The 16,923-nt window shown below is 35.4% G+C and overlaps 1 protein-coding gene across 6 annotated transcripts in view; it reads left to right on the top strand.

The window, feature by feature from the left end:
* ZNF385B (zinc finger protein 385B) overlaps positions 1-16,923 on the top strand; it is a 159,508-nt gene that overhangs the window by 119,465 nt on the left and 23,120 nt on the right. For all 6 annotated transcript variants that reach the window (XM_085066325.1, XM_085066326.1, XM_085066328.1 and 3 more), the window contains 2 exons: positions 3,200-3,310; positions 16,264-16,426. In XM_085066325.1, the coding sequence (XP_084922451.1) occupies positions 3,200-3,310; positions 16,264-16,426 (274 nt within the window). The remainder of the gene's footprint in view (positions 1-3,199; positions 3,311-16,263; positions 16,427-16,923) is intronic.

Below are 16,923 nucleotides of genomic sequence, written 5' to 3' on the forward strand. Positions count from 1 at the left end.
CAAGTGTCAGTAGCTGCAGAGTATTTCTGTCTGAATTCTCTTAATCTTTGCTCACTTCAGTAGTTTGAGTGGTTTTAAGGAGACTCATTGCAAAAAAAGATAGTATCTTCAACTTTCTTAGACATTTTTAAATTTAACTTTTTATTAAACCAATTGAAATAGGATTACAAGACTAACAGGTTGTTAAACCTAGTTATGGCTACCAGAGCACTACAAATTGCTTTGTTAATTCCCCCTGTAGCATAAACAGTGTAGTGCAGATTTTTATTTGCATTTGTGGTAGCTGTTAGCTTCTGTTATTATTTTGTTTTATAGATCTGGTTCTTAAATACTGGTGCTCCCCACTGGGCAAACTGTGCTGCATCATTTCCTAATAGATACCTCAACAAATAACTCTCTCCCTCTTTCTTACTCCTCTCCCTGCAATGAAGAGGATAATTTTGTGGAGTGATCTAAGATCAGTTTACCCTGCAGCATTAATCTTCTAACAGAGAGATACCATTTTATTTTTCCAGCATGCTGTAATCCACCCCAGTTTCTGATATATTTAAAGGGTATTAATTGTTAATGTTGCACTTCTTGAATTCTAATCATGACCAGACTGCACGCAGGGCTCCGGTTTGGGAGGGATCATTATCCATTCCCCTGGGGATCACAAGTGGTACTTTCTGGAGGCAGCAGGAGCTGTATTATTTTTGTAGATTTTTGTCCTTGTGCTGCTACATCTGTTTGAAACTGGGACTTTGTGCACAGTCTGCATTGTGTGGCTGTGAACTGCCTTGCCTCGCACTAGCTGAGGATTGTTACTTGGAATACACAGAGGAATCATTGATCACTGCTTCTTTCCTTTGTATTTTTTTTTAAACGGACTGCAGACATTAGTGGGTATTTTTGCTATTTTTTTTCACCGATCTCAGACACTTCAAATGGTTGAGGTACTTTTGAGCATTACTCTTCTCTTCTAGATTAACTGATTAACAATTAATACTTACGTTGAAATATAAAACGTCTTCCACTTAAGAAAAAATCCAATGTACTATTCCCTAATAATACAGCAATCTTTTAGCATATATAATAAATGTAATAATATATATTGACTGTGATATCTATTATAAAGTGGATGCTCAAAAAACTTTTAATCTGCATGTATAATTGTGATATACTATGCAGGGCAATGCCATAAATGGTACAAGTGAGAGAAAGAATTGTTTTGTTGTAGAGACGGCAAAGCTTTTAGACTTTCAACTCTCATTATATCCTAGAAATAGAGGAAACAGGAAACAAGAGTATTTATTTTAGGTTTTTCTTAGATTTTGTAGCATCCATTGTAACAACATGACATAATTTAATAATTCAGTAGATCATTCCAGACGAGGTGGTTTTACTTTTGTATTGTCATACGGTACCCCTGTGGCAATGAAATACAGTATTTAGTAGCAAAAGCTGGTAAAACTTAAATTACTTCTCTGGTAAATTTGTTACTAATGCCATTTACAGAATCATGCATTTGGTTTAAAATGAATGTAGCAAGAAACATGTGTAACCATTGTTAAAAAAAATTTAAGTGTTTAATGTTTGGTAATAAATGTGGAGAAGGTCTTCTTAGGCAGATACAATGCAGTATATTTTCCTTCAATTTGTTTTTTTGTGTGTGTACATATATGTGAAGAAAATCCTCAGAAGTTCAGGCTTCCCTGGCAGCTTAAAGTTTGTACTAAGGGAAAATTACAGTCTTTATCTTCATGTTTAGGAAGTCTGGAAGTAGCTAATTTACTGTTCTGATTCTTTAATGAATCAGTTACTTCAGCTGTTCTCTCCCCCTTTTGCAAGTCGGCTTAATATCAAGTATGTGTTGTGTATCACCTGGGATTAAACAGCCATGTTTGGTTTCTTCCAGTAGTACTGTAAATTTAGGAAAAAAAATCACTGTGGTTGCAAATCAAGCTTTAGAAAAATCTAACTGTATAACAAAAACTATTTTCTTCTGAACTGGTTTAAAAACAAAGTGGGGAAATGAGCATTTATCCTTTGTTGTCAGCTGCCATTTTTGCCCTCTTCAGAATTCACTGCTTATCTTAGATAAGGATGGAATACCACACATACACAGATGCTCATAGGATCATTTGGGTTGAAAGGGAACTCAGATTTCATCTGGTCCAACATCCTGCTCAGAGCATGATCAGTTGTGAGACCAGACCAGATATTCTGCTTTTTAATTTTTTTAATTAGAAAACTATATTTGAATAATTTTGCATCAGGAAATTAATTTTAGTCTGTATTCATGTCACATCAGGAAGAATGACATGTTATGACTGAGGCCTCAGCACAGTGGGAGTTATAAACTCTGTTTTCTGAACATCCTGTGTCATTCCCCAAGTTCTGCAGTGTTAACAACAGAGCTCTCTGTGGTCCTGAGGATATTCGTGACCAACAGGAGTTCTGATATTTAGCAAAGATGTAATCAGTTCTGAGCTCCTGAAAACATTCAGTCAAATTTAGGAGTAATATATTCAGTTTTTTCACTTATCTCACTCTTTTTGCAGTGTTAAAATGTTTTCTGAAGCATGCTAACTTTCCTGGTACAAACACTCCCTTCATTTTCCTCTGAACTTCAGCCTTCCCAAGGGCTCTGTCACTCATCAGTTCTGCATGGAAATGTTTGGGGATTGCAGCCTCTTTTCCCGGCAAGTGATATTTTTAATGGAGCCTGCAAAAGGGCCTCCTTTCACAAAAAGATCTCCAGGAGAGAACATTTTTCAAATAAGTGCTAATACTCATCACTGAAAGGAAAATGTGTAGAAATAAATGACAGTGACTTGTCAGGGTGCAGAAGTGGCTTCAGCAGTATGTCTGTTGGATCAGTGGCTGATCAGGGAGGGCTTTCAGGGGACTCTTTACCACTCAGATGTGGTACTGGGGCCCTGCAGCCAGAGGATGTGCAGGGTTGGGGAAGGAACTATTTAGTAACCTGGGGATGCCAGCCACAATGAAGTTGTCTTTTCTTCATCAGCTTTGGCATGCTACCAGTTCCCTGACCTGTGCTAAATCTCACTATTGTGAGGGCTGGAATCTTATTCCTCCTGTTTATCTCAAAAAAGAAAAGAAAAAGCTTTCTGCTGGAAGTGTTATTTCTTGGATATTTCTTCTGTGCTCTTTATTGCCCTGAAAAGTAGTAAATGGATTATTGTTTGTTCTCCAGATGGATCCTGTGCAGAAAGCAGTCATAAACCATACATTTGGAGTGTCCATCCCCCCAAAGAAGAAACAAGTAATTTCCTGTAATGTCTGCCAGCTTCGCTTTAACTCAGATGTGAGTATTACCGATTTTCCTTCTTTTTTGTTCTTTGTTTTGGGGTTTTTTGGTGCATTTAGGTATAATTAATCTAAACCTCTTTTTCCCAAATAAATCATCACAATTTTGCCTACATTCTGCTCAGCCTGACGGGTTGGTATTTTGTCCACTCAGAGGCAGAAGTCCATAGAACATGAACTCTTAATTTCCTTGGGTAACTCTGGCATGGTATCCAATGCCACATCCATTGGTGAGATACCATTTAATGGTACAATAACCTCAAGAGTTATTGCAAAAAGAAATGTTTGTCTGAGTTTTTTGTTTTGTTGTATTTTAAAAGAGAAGGTGAAGCAGAAAAGTAAGTGAGTTTCCAGTGAGTTCTCCAGGTCATATTTGCTTTCCCTCCAGAAGAAATAGCTTTTTTTTGTTGTTTGTACATCCTTGCTGCTAAGTCTTTCCATTTCTGAATAAAGTCACTTTTCCAATAGCTTTCATTTATAATAAATATAAACACTCAGTTCTAGCTGTCATCTTGAGCATGAGAAATTCAAATAAACTGTTTTCTGAAGGTTGATTTAAAAAATTTTTACAAATGAGTGAACTGATATGTTTTAAATATATAGACATTTAATGTTTTTCCTGAGTAGCTTGAAAATTAAAGAAATTCAAGGAAACCATATCTAAGAAAATTATGACCTTTGACAGTTTAAGAATATGTTTTTGTTCTTGGAGACTACTTTCAAATGTCATTAAGTTAATAAAAATAAATCCAAATTCCCAGATTTTTTTTTTAATCTCGAGGGTAAGAATAAATCTCTAAGTGATGTGTTAACATTATACATTTTTCTGTCGTAATTTTGGTCTCAGAAATAGTTTGCAGGCACCTCCTCAAAGCCTTTGAGTATTTTTTGCTCCTAGAGATTTGCAGTAAAGCACCCATACCCATTACCCTGGTTTTCTCTGGCTCTAACATTGCACTTTGAAAAGTGTCTTGTAAAGTGTTTTCCCCAGTTTGCCTTTCTTGTCTAGGCTGGTAAGGATTTTGAAGCAGTGCCATCTTAGCTTCAAATTGATTTCTAAATCTGTCATCGTTTGACAAGCTTATTAAACTTCCTTTGAAGTGGCAATATCTGCTTAGTTAACTGATCTCAAAAGTCATTATTTTAAATTTAGTTTGCTTGTCTTTCTTCTCTAAGGTTAAGATGTAAGAGGAAAAAGAGTCTTTCTGCTCTGATACTTGGTCCAGGTGTATAGTTTTACTGATTAAATCAAGGAACCAAAAACGTTTTTAAAATTTCCTTTGGCTTCATGGATCTGAATCGTGCTTCTGAGCTGGATCTTACTCCATCATGAGTGAGGCACCTCAGGCTGTTCTTTCTCTTTGCTCTCCTCTTGAGATCCCTCTGATGATGGATCCTGTCCCCAGAGGAGTCCCTCACTTTGTCTGTGCTGACATCCAGGCGGACAAACAGCACTTCAGGCAGACAAATTGAACCACAACTGAATGGCTTCAAACAAACAAACAAAAAAAGAGCTGAAATGTTATATCATTTTGTACATCTCTCAACCAAGCAATTTATCCTATCTAGACTTACCAAGTAGAACAAATACTGTGTATCATATTCTGCTTTAAATAGTGGCATCACAAAAGCATTGCTGATTACAGCCATGCCTCTTCTGGGCCAGGTGTATTCAATACAGTGGTGTGCTCTTTCTTCCTAAATTTTATAAATATATTCGGTATAGTAACTAGAAAATATCATCATTTTGTAATGAATGGTTGTAAGAAAGGATGAAGCACCATGACTGTGGTACTTTACATGCTGAAATGCAGCTCCTTACTTTCTACAGCAGTCTAGTTCACTGGGACTTTCACAAACAACACAGAAATTTGATTTTGGAAAGTGCTAAGGTTATAGCAGTGTCACAAATTCCAGAAGATAATTAAATACAAATCTTAAGTTTCACAAGTATTTCATAACCACAACATCCAGGAATCTTTGGTATATGAGTCTCCATAGTGTAGTACTTACATTTTAAAAGCTATCTAGCCTTTCATTGGATTATTTCACTATTCTTGAGAAGCTGTACATAAAATTTTAAATATTTTCTTCAGGCTCAGTCATTTGACCTTAAGAATTATTTATCTGAACATGTGTTCCTTCTCTTTTTCTGAGAGTGAGACCTTATTTTATTTGGATGTTATTCTCACCTATCTAGATAGACACATACACCCCATAATCTGCCTTTTTATAGTTTCACTGAGGTAATGCTAGTGGGGTTTCAGCTAAACTCTGCAGACTTTCTTAGCTTTTTGAAACTCCTGTGAAGAAATAAAAATCTGGACTCTGCGTGTATTTTTTCCTTTTGGTCCCTTTGGACCAAAAATAATGTGAAATGCCCAGGGGGTGGAATAATCTTTACAAACCATCCTTTGTTTGCTGACTGGGGAAGAAGGGAGTCAGATGTGTGTGAACCTAGTAACTGCTGAATCTTTCAGAGAATTGGTTCCACCCTGTGACATGCTTTTGAGTAGCATCAAACTCTGTTAACCTGCATTAAAACTTCAGTGTGGCACATTGCAGAATGAGATTTGTAGCACAGTCACTTCACACTTGAAGTTTCTTCTAGCTCTACAAGGCTGACATACTTCTTGTTGTTGATATGCATTTCATTCCTTTGCACTTTTTTGACCTAAATTATGCAATTAAGTGAAATAAAATTGGCACAACTAATCTATTAATTGTCTTTTTGGTTTTTTATTTTTGTTCTCCTAAATGAATTTCACTTGCATGGTGTTTGAGGATTCTGACCTCATTCTGGTGGTGTTTTATCAATTGCACAAGAAACACACAGACAGTGGGTATTCATCTGTGAGAAGAAAATTGGTTTCCTTGCCTGCAATCTTTTCCTTTTGCTGTGGACACTCACTAGTTGAATCAATAGAGCAAAAAAAAAAATCAAACTAGTCAATTTATAGTTGTCAATCCTCCCACTAAATTAATACAGTGAATTGAAAAGGTTTTGGGTTTCTTATGCTTATGTGTCTGCAGGTTTAGCTTTGGCGAGAGTGTTCTGGCATCAGATTCAGAGGCAGAGATCTGTAGCTACCTGCAGGAAAAGAAAGATCAGTGATCAGGGAAAAAATTTCAAACTGAAATACTTAAAAATAGGTTGTCTTTACTGTGGGAGTAAACATCTGTTGAAGTGATGCCTTCTGTATTTTCTAAAATAAAATTCCTAGAATGAGTTTTCTTCTGCCATATTATGATTTGAACAGTATTTTCTAAATGAACTCTTCAGGGTCTCCCAGTCTTCAGTTTTTAAAAGTACAGCATGAAGAAAACCTCTGTGTACAAATTCTAAATTTTGTCTAATCCTAACCTGATATGTCTGTCCTCTTCCAAAAAAAGCAATGATGGGGTTTGACTCATACTTACAGACATTCACCATCATATCTGCCTGTCGTTTTCTAACATTTTTAGCTGCATTTTGGTCAAATGGGAGGTTGTCTATTTCTGCTAATAAATTCTGGTACAACTAGTTTCGCAACACCCCTTCCAATCTCTGTCAACTCCAGAAGAAACTGTAGTACAGAAGAGATAATCCAAAGTCTTGTGAAACAGAAAAATAAAATGTCATCTCTGAAGTAACAGCAAACTAAAGTTGTCTTAATAGCCTGAACTTTGAATTCCTTCAGGAGAATTTTATCTGTAAAAGTAGTATCAATCTTACAGCAATGATAGCTGAGGTTATCAACAACATTCTTTGCATGATCTACTTAAGATACTCTAGCTGGTACTCAGAGTGGGATTAGGTGCCTAAATCTAAGTGGCTTGCTGTTCAAGTATCTGAGGTGTCTGGGACATCCACTACAGGCAGGCTGACTGACAGAGGACACCTGAGCACATGCCCAATTATATGGGATGCCTGCCTCTAGAACTGAATCCCCACTCATTCCGCTTACCTGCTCATTTACTTTTCCTCCATTTTGTTTTAATTTTTTTTTTCTTTTATTTTGGGGTGGGGGAGAAAGAGAATCAGGACTCAGTGAGGAGAAGAAGCATGAAAATATAGGACTAGAGGAAGTGAAATGGGAAAAAAAAAAGAGGATGGAATAGAGAAAAGGGCTCTTTCCTAAACTAGTTTTTAATGGTGGTAGATACCAGGAGTCAAGTGCAGTTGAATGAGGTTAGAAATCTCATTTTAGGTCATACAGTGTTATGAGGATTGATAGTTAATGAGGTCAGTTAAACAGTATGGTCAATTAGATACTTTTTCTAGTCTGCATGAACTTTACTCTGTTATGCAGAGGAACATACTCTTTTTGAAAATAGTTTTAAAAAGAAGAGGAAAAAAAAGCAACGTTATCATTAACAGTTACAACTGGATGTACCTTCAGTGTCTTAGAATAAACACAGGTGTTTCCACCTGTGCATCAAATTATCTGTAAACACTGTGTTACTTTTTAATTTCTTCTTGGTGATGACATAGCATGTGCTCCAGTGCAGCAATGACTAATGTGCCAGTGAAGTTCAATCTATAGTCTTGTGTTATAATCCAGATCAGAAAAAATGAGAAATAGTTATATTTACTACCATAAGAGACTAGGCAGTAGAAGAGGAAGAATCCTCCCCATGGAACAGATTGTGATAGTGAGTCAGATTTTACAGTGACTTAAAGGCACCAGAGCAAAGGGTGTAAATATTCCACTAATCGGAAGCAAGATATGCCGAGAAAGATCTAGCTTAACCTTTGAAAAGATACTTCTGAGTAGTTTCTTTACTCTTCTCCCTCATTACTTTTATTTTATTGTTTAGTCCAGAGGTTTTTGTGATTGTTTAGCCTGGAGAAAAGGAGGCTCCGGGGTGCTGTTGTCACTCTCTATGCCTGCCTGAAAGAAGGTTGTAACAAGGTGGGTGTCAGTCTCTTCTCCCAGGAAACAAGCAACAGAATGAGAAAAAACTCCTTGAATTGGGGCAGGGGAGGCTTAGATTGGATATTAGGAAAAAATTCTTCACCAAAAAAAGTTCATGAAACATTGAAACAGATTGTCCAGGGAAATGGTGGAGTCACCATCCCCTGGATGTTTTTAAAAGATGTGGGTAGGGACATGTTTTAGTGGTGAGCATGGAAATGCTGAGTTAACATTTCAACTTGCTCTAAAAAGCCTCTTCCAACCCAAAGGGTTCTGTGATAGTCCACAGAATTTGAGGAGCTTAGGCACTATACAACAATGTCAGTACTGATCCACTCCATTTTCTCAGCAGCTAGATATCTCTGTAGTCCTGACTTGGAAATACATGATGCCAGTAGTCCACAGGTGTTACTGTACTGATTTCTGTTTGGTGGTGTTCTTTTTGCAGATGGATTTTATCATGTGTTGATCTTGCCTAAAATAAGTCTCTGCTTCCCTCTGCACACTTTCTGTTTCTTATAGAAATGTGTTTGGCTGTGTTACAGCCTGGTAGGCACCATCTTGCTCATAGGATATAATTGGATTGAAAAGAAACTTGTGTTTGCACATTGTTTTGCTCTGTGAGTTATGACTGCAAGTCAGCCTTGCTTTTTGGTGTCACCTGTGCTGACTCAAAAAATCAGGAGGAAACACCTTGTAGGCAGATCAGAAAAGCAGATGTAACAATTTAGAATTTGGAGAAGGTGAAGGTCGTCTTATTGTTGGATGCATTTAAAGCTAATTAAAATGATGTGATGACAGTGCTCACTTTTAAAAAAGCCAGAAGGCAAATTTTGGAAATTCAGGCAAGTATTACCAAAGGTTGACGTTGCAAATTTAAGTTAATCATTCATGCTGTCAAAAAGATAATAAACAAAATAATCAATAGCATCACATAAAATTCTACAGAACTGTCATTGTCTTTTGTCAAACGTTTTACATTTTCCTTATAAATAAGACTATATTGATCCTCTGGGTATGGAGGGTAGTGAAGCAGATAGGAGGTAATTAAAAGCATAAATCTCAGGAACTTGTGAAGGTAATTTTCTGTTTTGTAGACAGAACTGACAAAATGATGAAAGCTGTTAGCTCCAACATGACAGAAATACTGCATGATTATAGGGTACAGGGTTATAACATGATGAAAGTTCTGTTCAAATAACAGCTATTTAACAGAGCTTTTAACGAAGTTTGGTAAGGTATTTAAAATATGAGTCAACTCTGCATGACATGGCTGATCTTCACAGCTGCTTGGTTTTCCTATGTTCTTTTCAATAATAATCTACCTTACTATTTTGAGCAATTAGGTTTTAGAAATCCATAGTGATGGAATTGAAAAACTAGCATATCTTTGGTGTAAAAAATGTATGATCATGCCAGGTTTGGAGATTTCTTCAATTATATATATTAATAATAAGAAATGAGATAGAACTATATTTTTCAAAACTACTACCTAATTTATCATGTAATGTAATTTTTATGAGAGTTATGATTCTAGTCTAAATTCTTCATAATTTATATACTCAAATAAATATGCATACTCTTACAGAACATTTCTAACAGGTAACCTAAGTGATCAAACATTTGTAGGCATCTTACTATTAAGAAAGAGGGCTTTATAGTTTAGGATCTGCTATGAATTAAAATGACAATATGTTATGAATATAAATGCCTCTCTGCTCCACCTGTCTTGCACAGTTAGTTTCCTTCTCTTAACAGGACCACTGCCATTGGAATCAGCTTGATGTATAAAAGTAGGGTTTTTTTAAATCTTGAATTTATGTGAAACTTTTTTGTGATACGCAGGGAAAAAATCAACTTTATAGCTACTTCATAACAGAATAGAAGTTTTCAGGATTATATATCTGTTCAGTCTTTCAGTTGTTAATTTTCTGTGGTTGAACTGTTACTGGCAGAGGCTTTTGTGGTATTTTCAACAAAATATTTTTCATTAGAGATCACCAATTGTATTGACACGAAATGAACACAGGATTTGAGATAGAACATAGAATCATTGACGGTGGAAAAGACCTCTAAGATAATCGAGTCCAACCACCACCATGTTCACCACTAAAACATATCCCCAAGTGCCAGACCCAGATGATTTTTCAGCAGTTCCAGGGATAGTGATTCCACCACTTCACCAGGCAGCCTGTTAGAGTAGAATTGCTGTTGAGAGTATTTCCCATCCAGGGTGGAGTTCCTGTTTTAAAAAAGTGCAGTAGCAAGCGAGAAGAAATAGCAGCTGTGAGCCACCATGTTCAGTTCCATTTAGTTGTGGCACTCATCTAGTATTGCAAAGCTCAAGACATGAACCCACATGGATGCTTCAGAATCTGCCCTTTATTTCTGCATTTCTCCTTCTTTATGTCCATGCAGATCTACTTATATTTAATTGTATATGTTAATTGCCAGACTGGATGGTGTGGTAGCAGATTCAAGCATTCAGCTAAAAAGTTGATGGTACAATTCTCTTATTTCCTTGAAGACCTAATGAAGGGCTACTTCTGCTGATCTTGAATAAACCTGTAAAAAAATTTTGATCTCATACACACAAGCACTGAACCTTTAGACTTACTCAAGCCTTTCATCAGGTTAATGTTTCTTTGTGTAGTAATAAATTTAGTTAATTAGTCATTCACGTAGCAAGTAGATTCTAAAACTCAGTCACTTGTGAGCTGTCAAAATGAATCGTGCAGATTTCAAATACACTGTCAGTCATTGCTCCTGATGGGGAATATTCTGGGGGTTTTTTGTGCTACAGTCTTGCCTGTAGTACAGAGTTTTCTTAAAGGCAATACAGCTAGCAATGAATCCATATGATCTACATGTTTCCTGGTTATCTAGATCTTTTGATATATGCAGATTTATAAACACTTTTAACTTTCTACAGAGTAAAGCTACTGAGGTTGTTTTAAGCACTACCATATGCTAATGACATTCATGTTTATTTTCAAAAGCATGTTTACATGTAGAAGATAATTTGAATTGTTGATTTTTTCTTAAATGTAGTCTAGTATATAAGGTTATTGAATATGTATTGCATATAGTCTTAGTTCAACATCCTACTTAGATTTCAAACTTAATAATTTGTAGTTGAAAGTAGCAATTAAATGTAGATTTTTAACAAAATAGAGCATTTGGGTCACTATTAAGAGCAGAAAAAGCTATCCTTTCTTACAGCCAAGTCATTAATCCTTATAATTACAGGCTTTCTTAAAAATTAAAACATTTACAAGGTTTGATTGATTGGAGGTTTTTAATTGGTACTAAAAGATTCTGGATAGAACTAAGGTGTATAAATTTTAAGGTGTATAAATTAAAAACATTATGAGAAAAAAATACATAATTATTTGTCTGCTAGTTATATTCTTAATTATTTTTAACTTACTTTAAAATACAGTTATTCACAAAGCCATGGTCTTACCAATATGGGGACATATTTTTTAGTGTCAAAATATGCACCCCATTGATCAAAAAGTAATGCCAGACAAATGCATAAACACTTTCATGGAATTTGGCCTGGCACTACAAAGGTATTTTTTGCATTTTGATTCATAATGTCACATTTTTGGCAGCTGAAAGTTTTCCTGTCCATTAAACCTTACTAGCCAGTACTTGATGACTTTCTCTGCTGTCTAAGAAGCAGGCAGGTTCTTTTTTAAAATGCTGCAATGTATTAATACCAGGTCAGTTTTAAATCCAATTGAAAATTAGACTTTCCTTTCAATTAAGGAGTTTTTTCATAGAAATATTTTCTTATTCCACTTTCTCAAAAAGTGTCCTCCTTAAACTAGTTTGCATTTATTTTAAAAATTGTACTAATGATAGTTCAATGGTAACATTTAATATCGACTATATAAGCAATAGATGTCACCTAATTTTGTAAATGAAAAATAAATAGTTAAATAATACAGAATTGTGGCACAGATAAATTATTTTACTGTAGAATGAATTGATCCTTACAGTAAATGCAGCTGTATCCACTGGAATAAAGTATTTTGCAATTAAAATCATAATACTAAATGAGTATAGAGAGATATTTTGTGGTTACAGGTCTTCATTTTAGTTTTTCCTTATTTTTTTCTTTTCTCAAATATTGTTTTGCTGACACAGAATTTGCACTAATTAGTTGTACTTAATGATGAGCAAAAACTACCTTCATTATCCATTTAAAATATTGCATCCCTAAGATATTTACTCTTAAGTTAATTTTGTATTTTATTGGCAGTTTATATTAAAACTGGTAACTTATCTTTCCTTTATGCACATGACTTTTGAACCCTATGTGTACACAACTTCCTCTGGATTACTAGAGCAAATGAAAATAAATTTTCAGCTTCTTGCCTTAGCTAAAAATGAAAATTTTATATGTTGTGGCTTATTTAAAAAATATGTTTAGTATTTCAGTGATACAGTCTACAAAGCTCATAACCTCTGCTCTACTGCTGTATTTGTGTTATAGGCAAGTTTTAAGTGAGAGTTGAAACAAATATGTTTGCCTTTAATATGGTGCTTTGGCAAATATTTAAAAAAATAAGGTTATCAATGCTTGGGAAATTAATAATCACAGTAATTGGTATCAGTAATAATCAGAACTTGAGTTCAAGTTTCAGATTGCCTCAGCTGCTGTTTTTTCTTTTGCTTGCTATGACTCCAGAAAACTCCAAAGGTTTATGTAACATGGTGCTACTGCATTTCAGTTACTGAAAGGCAGCTGAATGAAATTATTTATCCCACAGTGGATAAAAAGCAAACTCTGAACTTCAAGTGTGTCTGAAAGGACTAGGAGACAGTGCTCATGTGGTTAGAAAACATTGCTTCAATACTTTGAGGGGTGTTCCTCTAACTTCATGCTTGGAAAGAGTATCTGTGTTCCTATTCACAGAACAGAGATGAGTTGAAAGAGCCTAAAAACCAAAGGTTTGACAATATACAGCCCCTGGAACTGAAACTTGACAAAGTCACTGTAGAAATAAACAGTATGTACTTAACTGACAAAGCAAGGCACTGGAACTATTTTTAAAGGTAGATTTTGCATCCCCTAACTCTTTTAAAATCAAACCAGGAGAATTTCCACCCCCAAAGGAATATGGTCTAGTGTGACTAGTAATGGAGAAGGCTGGCATTTTGGGAAACCCTACTTAGATGGTCACAGCAATACATTTTGGCCTTAAAATGTACAACTATTATAGATTATAATAATTAGAAAACTTAAAAATAAATCCATTCACCATGTTTCCATGAAGCTTCGCTTGTTATTATGGAAATCTTAATTTTAATTCTGCCTGGGCTTGTTTGTTCTCAACAGGTCTCATGTACACTATATGAGGATTGAATGAAGGGAATCAAAGACTGTAGTAGGTTATTACTGATATTGCAGGCATTATTATTGCAAATATCAGCAGAAAGGCTTATTATCAAGGCATTGACTTACTAAGTCTTTCTCTTGAGTGCATTTATGTCTCTTATGTCATAGCTTTGGCCTCAGGCAGCATATGATCCTCCCAAAAGCACACATATGCGCAGAGCATAGAGTTCAAATATTTAAAGGGACATCATCAACTTGAGGATGCTTGAGCAGAAAATCTTGTACTTGATGTTATTTAAAGTTAAAAGTATTGGAATGGAAAGGGTATATATACACCCCAATTTTTAGCTCCACTTTTTGTACACTGCAACGTGTGAATAGTTTATTGAATTTTGTTGATGGAAATGACTCCTTCTGGTGCATCATGTCACAACTGCAAAGCTTAAGAGCAATGGATAAAACCCAGCAAAGGTGGAGAGAGACAGGGTGAGACTCCTGTGCCTGAATAAGGCACATTGGCATAACGGGGCACAAACAGGACTCTGCTCCTCTGCCCACATTCAGAACTGGAGAAATCCAACCCAGAAGTTGACAAGTGTCCCTTTAAGTAGTGCACGTAGTATACTAGTGGTATAGCTGGTTAGTTGTTTCTTTATAATCCCTAAATTGTGTTTGTATGAGTGTTAATATTTCAAAGGTTTTAAAATCAAGAAATAGTTTAATAGCAATTGATGCATAAACTCTTCACTGTTTTTATAATAATAAAGCTTTTTAAAAATATCTCACTTTCAGAGGATTTCAAAGTAAAACTAATCTAGCAGCCTTTCTTACTGAATGCTTGCTTACTGACATCTCCTACAAAAGGAAAGATGCACTCACAACGACATACACTGTCCTCCTGAGCTGGAAAGCACTGTGTTTCATGGGATGTTTAATCACTTAAGAAGTTCTGGTGTATAAGAACTTCACTCCTCTATTTTAGCAGCAGTTCTCCGTCAGTTTATTGGTGCCAGTAACTTGTGTGAGGACTCCAACATGCTGTCTGTTCTCTTGTCTGCTCCAGCTGTTTCTACTCTTCACTTCTACTCTCCCATATGATAAAGCTGTTATTACATGCTGTCCCAAGGTGACTGTATTGTAATGCCCATTTCTGCTGATCTTAAAACAGTTTTCCTCATTATGGCAGCACTCTTTATGGAGTTCAAGCATCTCAGATATTATAGTTGCTCTCTATAAAAAGCATGTGACTTGTTTCATGGCTCGCTTCATTTAACACAGTGAAGTAAATAAAATAGTCGATAATCAATTGATGAGAGAGAATGAATGTGGTTTTGCATGAACACAGTGAAAGTTTACTTGCACTGATGTTTTTATATGTCAGGTGCCACGATGTGATTACAAGAAGCATGCTTTATCTGAGTGTTTTAATTTGAATAAACAACAATATTAACTTTTTTAGTTAATATGTAACCTTCAATAGAGGCACCTAGTGGTATGTCTGAAATAATGTTTTAAAACTGTCTTTGGGAATATTAATAATGCAAAGCTATTGCTGAATTGTACAATGTAATTCAAACACACTGTTCTAGATAGGAATCTTTTCTTGCCCATTATTTGGTAAATTAATTTATTAAGAAGTCAAAAAAAAACCATTTAAATCCATTAGCTGAAATTTCCAAGCTTTGGAGTTTGTAATAAGTATGTAGTTCCTTTGTTTTGCTTCTAACAAAGTGGCCTGATTTGTTAAGGCATCTGATTACGTAGAGTCAGGAACAACGAAGGGGACTCAATATCACTGAAAAAAATGGCCAGATGTTTGTGTGTAACCACCAGATGCTTTAGCTGTGCAACTTCAAAAACACTGACCTAGTTTCTGAAGATAGTTTTAAGGCAAAGGTGAAGTAAACATCTCAGTACATATTTCTATGGTTCTGTTTGGGTGGATTGAGAAGAGTATATTATATATAAACCACTCCAGACAAAATAAATAATTATAATTAAAAAAAGTTCTTCTTCTCCCTGTCCTTCAGGTTCCAATTTCCTTACTATTTAAAAAATAATATTCAAGACTATTTATAAAGCAATCAAGACTGATAAGTATTTAGTTTTCTGTGTTCTACTTGAGTCTATTGAAGTTTAAAGCTATGGTATTTCCTCATTTTAACCCTTCTTGCTTGATCTAATAGTGAAGCCATATTTATTCAATTTTCAGTCATTTCAATTGCTGTTAGTATAAAGGTGAAAGTATTTTATGACATTTGTACTAGATCAAACAGAAGGAAAAATGGGTTATTTAATCATGTTACAGCATAGTACATCTTTCTAAGTACAAGCAATAAAGACTAGGAAACATTACATGAAAACTGAGTAGCAGCTTTCTGAATTGGATGTGTTTACATGTGTATAGTCCTTTAAATCTTTAAGCACCACAGAAGCAAAGAATTAGATTAGGAGTGACAGAGCTTTATGTCATCTCGAAGCCTCTTTTTCCAAGTTACTGAAAACATGCAATATTCATTGGAATCCTGTTGTTTGAATATATAAGAACATGCATCCACAAAAACTGTTAGTATAAAGCTATGAAGATTTTCTAGGTGAAATAATATGGTGCCTGCTATTGAAAGTGTCACTTTTCTGCCTTGTCCTCCATTGTATTATATCCAAGTACAGAAAAAAGTGAGCCTGATTTGTTCTCCTTTGTAGAGCCAGGCCGAGGCCCACTACAAAGGAAGTAAACATGCCAAGAAGGTCAAAGCACTAGAGGCAACGAAAAACAAACCCAAAGTTGGTTCTTCCAAGGACAGCGCAAAGGTTAACACGGGCTGCTCCACCACGCCAGTCACAGCCAACAGCTCTGACAAATCAGGTCAATGAAAACTTTTTGTTCTCTACATCCTTTACTTTCTCCTTCTTTTGTGTTTGTGTGAGAGAATTTGATTGCATGATAGTGATCCATAACTTGTCTTTTCTAAACTATTTACTATGCTTACTTGTACAAAACTGATGTGTTTTGATATTAGCAAAGTGCTTTTTTGCATCTGTGAAACAACTGGTGCCCCTGAATGCTAAAGCTTATTTTTTTATAAAACCTATGAAATTTACTTGTATCAAGTGTGGATGTTCTTATGACAATAGTGGATGGATGTGGGTGGAGGGCGAAGTCTGGGGTTTTATATTTAGCTGAAGCACAAGAAACCTTTTTAAGAAAATTTTCCTTTCTGAGTAAGATAATGTTGGTGTAATAGGAAAATATACCTACAGAAATGTGAAGCCTCGTGGCCTGGGTATTTCCTGACTTTTACAGCTCATTAGTGCTTCAACATCCTTTTTTTTTTCTTTTTTTTTTTTTTCACCTCCAGATTA

Source organism: Lichenostomus cassidix, chromosome 7 (genome assembly GCF_008360975.1).
Source record: "Lichenostomus cassidix isolate B80296 chromosome 7, HeHo_3.0, whole genome shotgun sequence".
NCBI lineage: Eukaryota > Metazoa > Chordata > Aves > Passeriformes > Meliphagidae > Lichenostomus > Lichenostomus cassidix.